At 38.3% G+C, this 13415-nt stretch overlaps 2 protein-coding genes across 10 annotated transcripts in view; both read left to right on the top strand.

The window, feature by feature from the left end:
• The window catches only part of NCKAP5 (NCK associated protein 5), a 384106-nt gene extending 371028 nt beyond the window's left edge, over nucleotides 1-13078 (top strand). For all 9 annotated transcript variants that reach the window (XM_026852923.1, XM_026852921.1, XM_026852922.1 and 6 more), the window contains one exon: nucleotides 11458-13078. In XM_026852923.1, the coding sequence (XP_026708724.1) occupies nucleotides 11458-11739 (282 nt within the window). In that variant the 3' untranslated portion in view covers nucleotides 11740-13078. The remainder of the gene's footprint in view (nucleotides 1-11457) is intronic.
• The window catches only part of LYPD1 (LY6/PLAUR domain containing 1), a 20888-nt gene continuing 19388 nt past the window's right edge, over nucleotides 11916-13415 (top strand). The window contains exons 1-2 of the mRNA XM_026852515.1: nucleotides 11916-11919; nucleotides 13132-13254. Coding sequence (XP_026708316.1) covers nucleotides 11916-11919; nucleotides 13132-13254 — 127 coding nt within the window. The remainder of the gene's footprint in view (nucleotides 11920-13131; nucleotides 13255-13415) is intronic.

Below are 13415 nucleotides of genomic sequence, written 5' to 3'. Positions count from 1 at the left end.
AATCTAAACCCATAAATTAACTAAAATTCCCCTCGGATCACAGCCAAATGCTATGTATATTAATCAAATATTTATCACTGTGTAAAGCAGTGTATTACTGCTTTAATTTTGTGAGGAGGCAAGTAGAATGCTTCATAAATCTCCTGGCTGTAGGAACTTCCATCTGCATCTCCACCAGTGGCCATCTTGGTGCCCAGCCTTACTCTGCTTAATTCACAATGTTTATTTTCGATCATGCTTTGGAGGTGGGCAGAGGAATATTACCTACAGTCTGCATTTATGACATGAATTACATATTCCCTGCATGTAGCCCTGTCTCTCATTTCCTTTTGGATTAACCCAGATGGCTACAGAGCCACTGCTCAGGACTGTATCCTTGAGTTGTCTGGTAAACATGAGATTAGTTACAATCTGTATTTTTTCCATCAAGATATATTTTAGTCCACTGGCTAAATTATTAATCTAATCTTAGCCTGTTTCTGTTCTTGGTGGTGTCACCACGAGCACAGGGATAGTGCCTTCTCCAGGTAGCCATGGTGGATGTGGATTCTGTCAGGTACTGGGTATGGTGCAGTATTTGAACATACACCAGGTGCTCCATAATCCATAAATCAAACAAAAAGGCCTGTTCCTTGACCCCAGTCTCTCATGAGACAAGTGAGAGGACTGAGCAAGGAAGCTCAATGGCTTCCTTAACCCAAGTCTTGTTTCTGATGATTGCAGGCAGGATAGCTTATGCATTTTCTATACTCAGAGTAGGCGTTTTAAGAGCGTGGTGGTCAGAGAAAACTGCAGCAATTGTGGAGGTGACACCAGGAAAAGAAACAAAGAGGATATGAGACCTGGCTCTGATGCTCTTTTGACACCAGGAGCATGTCTATGGGATATAGATGGCACAGGAATCACAGCGGTGGAGTAATACGTCAAAGGTGAAGCAGAAAATCTTTGTAACGTAACTGATGGGTAACACTGAAATAAGACCTTGCAAGCAGACAAGTTCAATGAGGCCTTGATGGTAGACAAGTTCTTGCAGCCAAGAACTTTGCTCCGCTGCTCTCTGAGGTGCCTTACTTGGCTCAGATCATATCACCATGCTTCCCAGTTCCACCGTTTTGGCACACTTCCTCATCCTTCCTTCTATATATGGCAGGGAAGTAGTTCTTGCCACATCCTACCATGTGCCGTGGTCTTTGCTTCTTTGTTGTCTCTGTTTAATCCCTCATTCAGCAGATGCTTCCGTGGTTCTCGTTCAGCTTTTGGCGGGAGGCGCCCAGGGTGCAGCTGTGACACCTTCTTACAGCGAACTGTTCTGTGAGAATAAACATAGGCTTGAGTCACGGTGATTTTCTGAGCCAGCAGGACATCGCACTGGGCACGCTCCTGTGGCCATGTGCATGAGAAGATTGCTAACACTCCTTTCCTCTTCAGCACCTCGAGTGGGGAAGGCACGCAGGCAGACACCTGCAGCTCCCCGTGCTTTCACAGGGAATCCGGGAGCTCCTGCCAATGGGCCTGAGTTAACAAACGTGTCCTCAAGCACATCTGAAACAGCCATGAATTTCTCAGCTTTTAAATCACATTTTTTACTTGATTATCTTCCAACAGGTTTTTTTTTAGTTCTTGATTAATTTTGGGTTGGCTATTTAATACATTGTTTGGTTAACTAATTCATGTAGCTGTTTATAATTATTGCCTTACTATAAAATCATCTTAATAGAAGGTTGGTTGGGGGGTTTTTTGTTTTCTTTCCAGTAGAATAACAAGTTATTTTATTATTCAAACAAGGCTTACTTCCTGCTGTTTTCAATAAGATTTTTAATAAATATGTAAATTTTAAAATTAATTTACTGCATACGTTTGGCAGCATGATTCTTGAACTGACAAAAGTTTGATGGATTGTAAAATTATCCTCCATAAAAATCATCAGTCATAGTAAACAGAATTTATCAACCTCTGGTAATTTTACAGCTTTTTCTTCATCTTATCTTCTGTTAGGAACTCACTTAAAATTGATTATAATATAGTATGTTTCTAGAGCCATAATTCATTCATAGATTAATTAGATTTTAGGTTAATATCCCATCATGGTATAGGACATGAGCCAACAGTTGTTTTCCAGTTGTTACAGAACTGCAGTAGAGAAACTGTTCCCATGTGGTTTAACCACCAAGACTAATCACTAATCAAATTCAAACGACATAAAATGGAACATCCTTCATAGCATTTATTTTCTAGCTGACTTATACTATGGGCTCTTTATTGGTACAACTTGGTGTGCTGCAATGAACTAAAAATTACAAGAGAGGATTTATCCTTCTACTTTTATTTGGTTCTGCAGCCTGTATCTGAAAGCCTTGCTCAGATTTTTGTGCCTCTGTCCCTCAGAATACTTGACCCTACAGCAAAGATAAATTGTTTGCATCCATTTAGAATGTATGTGTAAATAACTGTACTGTTATGTAGGATTTGATGGCAGATGAACATAAACATAGGTTTCCATTCTGCAATTCATGCTTTGCTTGAATCGGTACTGAAAGTTGTACAGATCGTAACGTCAGCTGAAGAGGTGGCACGTGCAGTCATGTATCATTATTTGCATCTATCTGCCCCAGTTTTTTCTGTGATTGCGAGGGAACTTTTGTAGTCTCATCGCAGAGGGTCAGAAAACAGTATTGCACGTAGCTCAGGCTGCAGCAGGTTTACTGGGAAGGCAGCCTGGGCTACAGCCTCTTCGTCTGCTGCTTTCAGGAACACTTACCAGTGCAACACGTGGCACGATTGCCCGGCCACATTCCCTAACCCTTACTTCGGGAAGGTGGTATCCACATCCTTATAGAGGAGGGCACACCTAAAGGGCAGTGGGTTGTGGTTAGATTCATTAGAGGTAAAAAAACCTTTGATATGTATAGAGTTGACTAAAATCTGGAGTGGAAAGGAAAATTACAGCTTCAGGCTCCTAAAATAAACTGTTCTGGAGAGATGGGGTTTAAGCATGTCAATTCAGAATTTTTTAACAATAAAGAAGATCCTGCTTCCAAATGTGAAAATTACCACGTCTGTATTTCGGCTTGGTGAGAGCTTGGAAGAGGTATCGTTCTGATGTGTGTGCACCATGTATGCAAACACGGAGGCTCCCTCCGCAGTGGCTAAATATGCAGGTGGGTCTCAAAAGATGGTTTATCTCTTCCCAACTGTCCTCCTTGGAGGCTAAAAATGAGAAAACTATTTGCTGTGGAGCTCATGACTTTGTTTAAATTACCTCTATGAATCAACTTTAAAACTTGTAAGAAGGGACATTCCCTTTCTTTCCACTGTAGGTCTTCCAGTGGAGATTCATACTCTTTGAACCCCCCTGCAGACACCGCAGCCCTCTTAGTGCATACAGGTAGCCAGTTTTTATAGCTGGGAGAATTATTTCTGCATGGTTTCTTCATATTGCTGATTTGCTTTTGATGCTGCCACGTAACATTGCTCCTTCTCTATCTGCTGCTTCTGTCTTTTTGCCCTTAGGTCAGCTGATGTACCTTGGATAGTCACAGGCTAACCTGAAGTGAATGTAGTCCAGTACTCAAAAGAGAGGATTACTAGCGTGAAAAATCATTACCCACTACCAATTACCATTTGCGGTACAGTCTTGAAGTGTAATTCCGTTTTCCATCGGTATGCTAGGTGACTGACATACAAACATTACAGGCCAGGAATTCAGACATCACTAGAGAATGAGAGGATAAGTGTCTTTGTAATTACCAAAATAAATAGTCTTGTTCAAAAAAGCCAAAGGTGGAAGATGAAAACAGGTAAGAACACAGCTAATACTTAGAAACGGTACTCTGAGAATAGTTCAGCCATACAGAAAAATGACCCCGATTACTGCAAATGTCAGTGAGATTATATGTTGTATGAGTAAGATCCTGCATTTACTCAGTTTGAGAGTAATTTTTTTGCTACAGTCAAATGTGGGATAGAATCTATCTCTTTAAGAACCTCATTTTTTATTAGATATAAAAAATCTTTTTTGAACTATACTTTTCCCCTTCTTGATTCGGTTCTAAGTATCCCAATTTAAAAAAAAAAAAAAAAAAAAGAAGACAAAATCTTTCAAACCTCTAATCTAGGATAAAATTGTAGCCCTTCTTTTTATAAAGCCCCTTCTTTACTGAAAAACCAGCCACACTTTTATCAAGGTAAGGACAACTACTTTCATTCAGTAGGACAAACCTCTGTATACTTAAATGCTGCGTGGTGAAATACAGTGCTGGAGACTGAAACGGTGACGTTACTTAGGACTGCATAGTGCCAGTCCCATTCAGTAGGTCAGCACTGGCAACATAACCCTCAGCATAAATCTGTCAAGAAATAGCATTGAAATTCAAATGGTTAAGTTGAGTTCAGTAACTTTGTCAGCAATCTTATCTTTCAGTATGAATTTTTTTCACTGTGATTTTTTTCCCATCACTAGAAAATCAGAACAATTTTGTTATTTAACTCCCTCTACAAGTAAAGCTAAAAGGATCTCTGAAAAATAAAGTGTATCCTATGCATGTATTTTTCATTTTCAGCCTATCAGGTTCTAAAAACTGAGTATCAGCTTCCTTTCTCACCATGGTTATTTCTTTCTTAATGCCTTGTGCTGAGCCTCTGATTGCAGTAAGCATTGCTTTTAGTGGGTAGACTCCCTCTGTGAGAAGCAAAATTGGTTATTCCACCAATGTGAACAGAGTGAGTCCCTGCTTTACCTTATGGAGAAAGTACTGGCATTTAATTGCTTTTCTTTTTAATAAATCCCCTTAACACACTTGACTGAGCACCTGCATTGTGACCATTTTCCAAGGTACTGCCACTTAGAATTATATTTTCTTATTCCGTTTTAAATAAACCTTGTCCACTGATGCAGCCAGTGGCCATTCTGAGGCACTACGAGAAAACAACCATATTGGTGGCATTTGGTTTATAACTGAGAAGAAGGTAAAAAACTAGATTAACCTGCCCTTGTATCTGGGACGGGAAGATCCTGGTTTATTACATAATGCAAAAGTTCAGAGAGGGTTGGTAGATACCTAATGAGGTCAAACAGTCTTGTCATATCAACAGAATAATCGTATACTTTGTAAATTATGAGGATGGTATTCTTGGCATTAGAATGATGAATATACCTAGTCATCATTTTATGAAGATTATGCTTTTGAAAGCGTAAGGCACGGTTCACTAAACTGTCTTTTATGTCCTAAACCACACAAGAATTCAAGCTCTAGACAACGTCAAAACTCCTCAGTCACCTATTCATTAAGCGATAGCTGTTTTGTCCAGATCTGCAGTTATGAATCATACACAATTCATGCTAATCAGCTTTATTTCCTCTAAGGTAATTTACTTGCAACTCAGGATCATCAGAAACACTGTCCTTGTGATACTAAAATATATTTGTAGATTTTTATACTCTTAAATACAGTAGGCAAATTTGGGTTCTGTTGTTGTTGTTATATTACCCATAGTGCCGTAAGTGGATGCTAAGTACCTGTGTATATGTGGCTTTCCTACAAACTGCTGGACAGACTAATGAACTTAAAAATACTTCATATCAGTGCATTTTTTTCCTCAAGAAAAGAAACTGGCACTTACTGTTTATCTTGAAAATCTGACGGTGTGTCTTTGAGAATGTCATTGTCTGCTACAGAAAAATAATCATGGGATTTTTGCTCAAGTAGAAAAAAGAAAAGTGATTCATTATTTCAAAAATTATTTTACTGTCAGTCCAGAAGATAGATGAAAGCTTCAGACAATATACAAGGGAGAGCAAGGCTTATCTTATTATTTAAGGTTATGCTTTAAAGAGAAAGAAGTTCAAACATCACATTTTTAGCTCAGCTGTAATACAGCACAGGTCATGCAGTTACAGCTTTCACCTTTGTAGTTTCCTGGATGTGACTGTACAACTATTTTCACTGCGGACTGCTACCTGTCCTCCTAATGTGAAATGAGATCTGGAGATGGTTCACCTTCCACAGTCTACCATTGCATTCTGTCCTGGCTGGCTGATAGAAAGCTACTACCTGGTAGTTCGAAGCCAATCCTTTTCATGTTGCACCTTTCTCCTGCAAACTGGTCATGTAACGGCACTGAGTTCAGTGGGAAGTTACTTCCGATTACACCAGTGTACCTCTGATCAGAATACTGCTCTGTATGCTCTCCATACACCATTTTAAAAGAAGCTATGAGCATATTCAAAGTGTCCTAGGAAACAGGTTATATACGAGCAACCTCTGTAATGCTGCAACTACCTACCCCACTTAGACCCATTGTGTCATAAATACAAAGCAATTACAGGGCTAGAGAATATCTGGTAAAACTCTGAATTTAAAATAAGAAACATTGTGGGATCAAATTTACTTTCAACATATGCAGACAAACAATTTTTTAAAAGGTAAAAATCTAGAAAATTGTTTTCCTTCACAATAGTTTTAAATAATAACAAAAAAAATAAAAAGAGAACATACTTTGTATCTCCTATTAGAGATCAGATCTGAAATGAAAGACCTTGAGTTATACAATTAAGTATTGATTTTGTTGATCTATATTTAATTCTCATAGCAATTTAGTTGTTTTTACCCAATAGTGTTTTGCAGTTATACTTCACTTGAAGCAATGCCCTTCTTGCTTTTGTGTTAATCTAAAAACTAAATTGACCAGTGCATGAGAGACATAAATAAAGTTCATTTTATTCTTGTGTGTAACTGATTCTGAACCCTTTAAAGTGCTGGTTAACTAAACTTAGACAGCTGGAAAATACATTTATCCTGCAGAATGGTTCATTGCTAATTCTGGGCTCTGGCACTCCTTATAAGCATCGCCTGACTTCCAGGCAGTCGGAGCTTCTGCACGTTACCATAGAGAAGTGGACTTGCTGTTGCGTTCCTCTCTGCGTGCCAGCGGTGGGGTCCTTTGTCCCTATGAACCAGCCTGTCCTTCCCTGCTCCTTCCTCTTGGACCTGCAGAGTCTTTGTGCCATTCAGAACAGCTACGGTTGTGACTGGTCCTGAAAATGCATTCGACCCAAATGTAGCCTCTCATTTTTAAAGTTTAAAAAAAACCTAATTTGTTGTATTAATGTAAAAATAACACCTATTTATAATGTATCAGTGTAACTGCAGGCTAGTTTTCTTTTTCTGATTTGCTGTGCTTGAAGTGACATGCCAGATTCTATTATATCACTAACGGGTTTTAGTTATTCCCTTTAGGATGTTGCCAACAAGGAAACATTACTCTGATTCACGCCTCGTGAGTTTATTGCAAGGTGATGTGGCTTGTGATGAACATCTGTATTAAGTCAGATTAAGAGTTTGTCCTCTTCTGACAATTAGTCACTGCTCTCAAGTGGTATAAACACCCCATACTGATTAGTTTAAAAAGTCCAGTGGTGGGAAGCTCCCCACTTACACAAAGCAGAACAACAAATGCTCCCCATACCCTGAGGCTATAATGGTACGGATTTTCTATACAAAATATAGTGTAAGTAAAACAAGCTATCCATTGATCTTCAGGATGATGGGCCAGTGCTTTTACAGAGGCACTATGAAAATCAGTCCTTTTCTGCACTGAGCCTTTTTTTTTTTTTTTCTTTTGCCTAGACCAAAATCTGTGGCTACATGTTTTTATCTTTTCCCTTAAATTAATACTTAGGAAAATGTTTAGTGACCACACTGAATGCAGGAGACACCTTCGTTATTCATAGAACAGATGCAGAATAGTCAGGAGCAAAGTCAGCACCTTCAGGCTGAAACGGCTTTAAGTGTTAGTTCTGAGAAGAACGCTGCCTGAGAGCAAGCCTTTTTTTTTTTCCAGTGGTGATAAAACCACCTGTTCACTCTGCAGAAAGTCACTACCAATAAAGAAAAGATTTGGCTGGAACCCATGACTTAGAGGTTAGGTGCTCTCTCCACTGTTACCACATCTCACGCAGTTCTCGTGGATGCAAACCACATCTGATGTGCTGGCAAATGTTCCTATCTGCAGGAAGAGCTACCGATTCACATTAGTGTGACTCTCAAATGCATTAATAAACTAAATACTTTAAAATGCACAATACTAACATCTCCAGGCTAACACTTGTTCTTTGTTACATCTGTGACTCTGCTGAAGTTACTCACAAATCCACATGAACAAAACTAAAGACACTACTGAAGTGCATACACAATTTATCAAACAAATTCTAATAATAGCTACTTTGGTTTTGCCTTTTGATTCATCTAGCAGCTGTTGTGACTGCCATGAAAAATAAGAAACTTAATTAAGGATGAATCTAAATAAATACTCTTTGGTAATTTTTCCAAATTGTATCCATAGTAACTAGAGAAAAAAATCTTAAAGAACTTGAGGTAACATTTGTTCTGAAACACCAACTTTGAAGAAATTATCAGTGACTTTTCAACTCTAGGAATGTACATAATTTGGTTCCTTTGGGAGAGAAGGATTTGTTGTTTATGCAGATTCTTACATTAATATCTCTGCTTAAAGTTTTCTTTATTTTTGCTCATGGATCTGAGGCTGTGAATGAGTTTTCTTCTATGTGCCAAGGACTAGAATATCATATTTTAGCTTTCTAACTACAAATATATTTTTATTCCATATACGATTTAACAGAAAATGTAACAGATTTAAGTGCAGCTGTTCTAATAAAATCATGAGATAAGATCATATTGTACATATTGTACATCTGGTATTTGAGTACAGCTCTAGAATGTTAATTCCCTACCAAAAGTCCCATCCAGATGACCCCACATTCTTACCTGATTATAAAATCAGCAGTAGGTGGCCTGAAACAATGTGTAGCCAAACAAATTACACCTACATCAAATGAGAAAACACAGTGTATTACTTTGCACATGACACAAGCATTCGCTTTGCATACTTGCATACTATTGCAGTAATGTGTTAAAGAAGGGAAAAGATAATTATTTTTTTTAGAAAAGCATGTAACTGGGCATTAAGACATCTAAAAAGGACAACTGTGTGTCAAAAAAAAAAAATCCCTAATTTAATTCTGAATTCTGGCTCTATTTTAGTAATAAAGTTTGCTACAACAACTTTTATAAATAGTTTTTCCTTTAATTCTTGATGTATTGTAGCAGTAGTCTTCACTACTATGTGTATCTTTTGCCAGTGGGTTTCACCAATGGGCTTCATTTCACTTCAATTTCATTTGATTCAGTGATTTTGCATAAAATTCGTAGAGAATAGTTTTGTTCCCTGCACTTTCTCTAATACCTTTTATAAACTGTTAGCCTTATATTAAATGAGAAACGAGGGTGTGATTAAAGTAGGACTAGTCTAGGTTGTGCTTGTAGGGTATAATAAATTATTGACGCTACATATATGCAAAATATACCACTGAAACCATTCCAGTCTGTCATGTGGTTTAAATCAGCCAGCTGGAGATGCTACTTGTAGATACTTCATCTGGACTGCTCTGTGCAGCAAATACTCTAGGTGTCTCTGCTCCCCCTGCCCAAAATTTGAAAATGGCTCCATTTGAATCAATAAAAGTTTTATCATAGACCTTCCTAACACCAGTATTGACTTCTTGCAGACCCAAGTCTGTGCTAAGTAGCCACATTCAATTTAGCTAAAGAAAAGCTGTGAAGTGGGAAAAGTATACACAAAGAAAAATCATTTAGTCTGTCATATAATAAAGTATTTTAGGTTTAGTACTCTGAAGAGCAAAAAGTGCTAGTATGTACGTTATTGATGCCATGTCTGAGAATTTTCTCATCTGGTCTACAGAGAAGTGAAACTACTGTCTCAGTAACAGTGTATAATATTTTAAATGAGGGCTAAGGGAAGAACATTTTAAGCTGAAGTTGTGGAGAATTTTTATTGAAGTCTCCTAAATTTGTGTTTGTTCTCGTTACCAAGGGTTATATTCCTCTATTTCAGAAAACATTGTAATTACAGGTATTGAAGACCTTAGTTTTAGCTGTCATCTAAAATCAGAATCTAGCATAGCATCTCCTAAAACCCTTTAGACCAAAGATTAATTATTGAACCAAAAAGAAAATTTACATTTAATTTCACATCCCCTGTTGCTTTGCTTAAGTTTGTTTGAACCATTTCATGAAAATACTAACGTAATCCTGGCATTGTTAGCTTATGACATATGACAAGATCACAACATAAAGTCATTGGACTGGCATTTTGATTTTTATCTAACTAGCCAGAAGAACAAGCAATCAAACTACATAACAGTTTGTCTTCCTCTTGCCGAAGATTTCCAGGGATAAGCAGAACAACGTTTGATTTAACTGAAACTTGAAATCTTCGAGAAATTCCAATGACCCTTTACAAACTGCATATGTAATGACCCACATCATCCATACATCTGGCCATGCTGTATTTTCAGTGTGCTTAAAATACCATTTCATTTTCTATCGAAACCAAAATACTAATGCCTTGGATTGACAGTAATTTACAGATTCAGTCTTCGCTATCTGATGGTAATACCAAAAATGAGGAATGGGTTGCACTCTGACAGCGTATCTCAGAGATTCTTGCATCTTACCTCTCCAAGAGGCTGTTGAATGTTGAGTGTAAAATGTTAAACGTTATCTCATATTTCTGTGATAATATTATCTGTAAGAGGAGTTAGTTACACAGATTTTGAAACACCCTGTGTATGAACGGCAGGTTATTTTTATTGAACTGCTCCCTATGCAGTTCCCTAACCACTCCTTGGTCAGATCTCCGATTGAAAAATACCAGTAGCTAACAAAGGGATAAAATTACTCTTGTATAATCCTACTGAGCGTTTTTAATATAATGTGCTAATACATTGTCCGGTGTTCCCACAGAATTACAACACTTCTCCAAGTAGCCCTGGCCAATATCTGATTGATTCTGCTCTGTGGGGATTGGCCCAGTTCAGTATAATTTCCTGTCTTGTTGCTTTCTTGTCTATTAGAGAGGGTTTGGGTCCATGGAAATCAATAGGCTTACACATGCAAAACGTGAGGTTATTCTCTAGCAAGTTTAATTTGCATCTGTAATTTATGGAAAATGCTATTTTCTCCTCTGAACATTTCTATGCACCTTTTTTTTTAGCAGACTCCAAACAAATACCTGTTTAAACATACCCCCTAAAGTATTCTTAAAGGAGAAGATGAAAATTACTACGAAGATGCTGGAGATGCTGAACCCATGCATAGGCAGGATCTGCTGCTGAAGACGTTAATAGCACTTAACTGTTTTGTAAATGGAGTCCTATTTGTCTCAGCAGAATCACTGAAGTTATGATTTATCCTAAAATTAATGTTAATGTTCTATTTAATTATAACAGATATTCAAGCATCTAACAATCTATTTCCTTTAACCCTGTGAACTTTGGAAAGATGGTAATTAGTGGTGCACAGTAGGATAACTTTATTTTCATAAGAAACATGTTTCTAATATTTCCCTCACTCATTACAGAAATTGAAGCAAACTGAAGAAACAAAAGAAGATTCCCAGAATAGATTATCTAAAATTTCCCTGGAGTCTCTCAATAAATTTAACAGCAATAACGTACTTTCATTTGAAAAAGAGAAGAACTGTCTGAACAAGGTTGAAGGACAAAAGGAAGAAAATGGAAAGAAAGAAGAAGCTTCCTTAAATAGCTCGGGCAGGCACGACATGGACAATTTAGAGTCCTTGAGCGATTCTCTATACGATAGCTTCTCCTCTTGTGCCAGCCAAGGCTCGAACGATGTATAGAGACACTTTCCAGTGGGCTGTGACTGCGGCACGTAACGGAGCTGAAGGCGAGTGGGGAGTGAGGGGGGAGAAGAGACAGTTGTTGGATATTCTCACTCCCAGTCGCTGTACTGACAGCAGGGCGTTCTGACTTTTCACCACACAGCAATAAGAAAGGCAAGACGGCAGTCATCGTGATGCGTGAGACCCAACACTGAACACAACGAATGGTTACACAGAATAAAGTCTTAATTTTGCACTTTTGTGAATATTTGTACAGTTGTAAATATCTTGGGAAAATATATTTGTAGGGATAAATGACAGCAATAAATATTAAACTGGTGCTATGCTCCTGTAATGGCAGATTACTAACTTAAAGAAATTGATGTTAATATTAACAAGAAAAGTTAGATTTTTTTAAAAAAGATTTATAATTGTTCTAGTCTTAAAACTGTATGTAGAAACACTGCGTTACCATCAACCTGAGCCTGCCAAATTGTCTGTAATAAACTTCCTTGGACTCCCTCTTACAAAACATATTTTAATTTTTAGTGCAATTCCATACAGGTGTTCTAGGGAAATGTGCATTTCAGTTCTCACAGCTTCACAACAGGTGTCTTATTTCGCAAGGGTTTTGACTTTTGATGTGGCAAGAGAATGAATAGATTAAAAGGCCTAATACTGCTGGTATTGACTTCATCAATCATGTGCATAACTGTTTGAAAGATCAGGGTCAAAGTAATTCACTGCTGACACAAACGGGAGTCGTGTATGAATGAGAACTACACAAACCGCCCTGTTCTTCTGACTGCAGCCTAGTTCCTGTGCTTCCACCTCCTCTGGACTCATTTCCTATCAAATTATGAATGTAGCATATTGTGTTATCTTTTGTAGTCCCCATGTGGTCTTAATGAAATTGTAAACACTAAAATTATTTTTGAAAATCAAAACTCACCTCCTGTTTGTGACACACTTAAAGAAGATGTTGGTGCTAACCAGTACTAGTTCAAACATATCTAAGAGCAGGGGGGGTTGGCCTGTACTGGGTGTTTTTGTTTTTTCTACAGAGGTTGTTTATATGTAAGGGAAAGTCTATTTCAAAGGTTCTGTGTATTTTTTCTAGATGTGAAGTATTTATATCAGCTTTTTGTACAGCAATCTGTAAACTAGATATATTTGGGATATTTCTAGACTCTACAGTTTCTTTAGCACATGCCTGTTAATCTTTGAAATATTGTATGATCAGTGTTAATACTTTGTGCAATTTGTTATATTTTAAGTCATTTCCGCCGTAAACTTGCATCGTCTTTTTTGACTTTCAAGAAATTTTCATCGAAATCTCTTTCGTAAATAAAACTTCTCTTGCACGTGTGTGCCTGAAGAGGGGTTTGGGGGGGTGACACCCGGGCCCAGAGGGTGGGCGCCTCAGTCCGGCCGAGGAGCGGCACAGGCGGGGGCTGCACCTCCTCACCGGGGGAATTCGCGACACGACGACTAAAAAGCAATTTAAGCTCAATCCAGACTCTTCCCTTGCAGGTGAGGCCGAAACCGTCCAGGAGACGTACGCGGTTATCCGGGGGGGAGGAGTCACCCCTCAGGATGGCTGAAAACCGGTTGGAAAAGGGGGCGAAAGAGACCGTTCCGGCACCGCCGCCCGGGCCGCAGCACCTGGTCCGCCGCTCCCCGCCCCTCAGCCC

This window comes from Athene cunicularia (genome assembly GCF_003259725.1).
Source record: "Athene cunicularia isolate RWA chromosome 7 unlocalized genomic scaffold, athCun1 chr7_part1, whole genome shotgun sequence".
Lineage (NCBI taxonomy): Eukaryota > Metazoa > Chordata > Aves > Strigiformes > Strigidae > Athene > Athene cunicularia.
The sequence above is the reverse complement of the archived record's forward strand: the minus strand, read 5'-3'. Positions and strand labels throughout refer to the sequence as shown.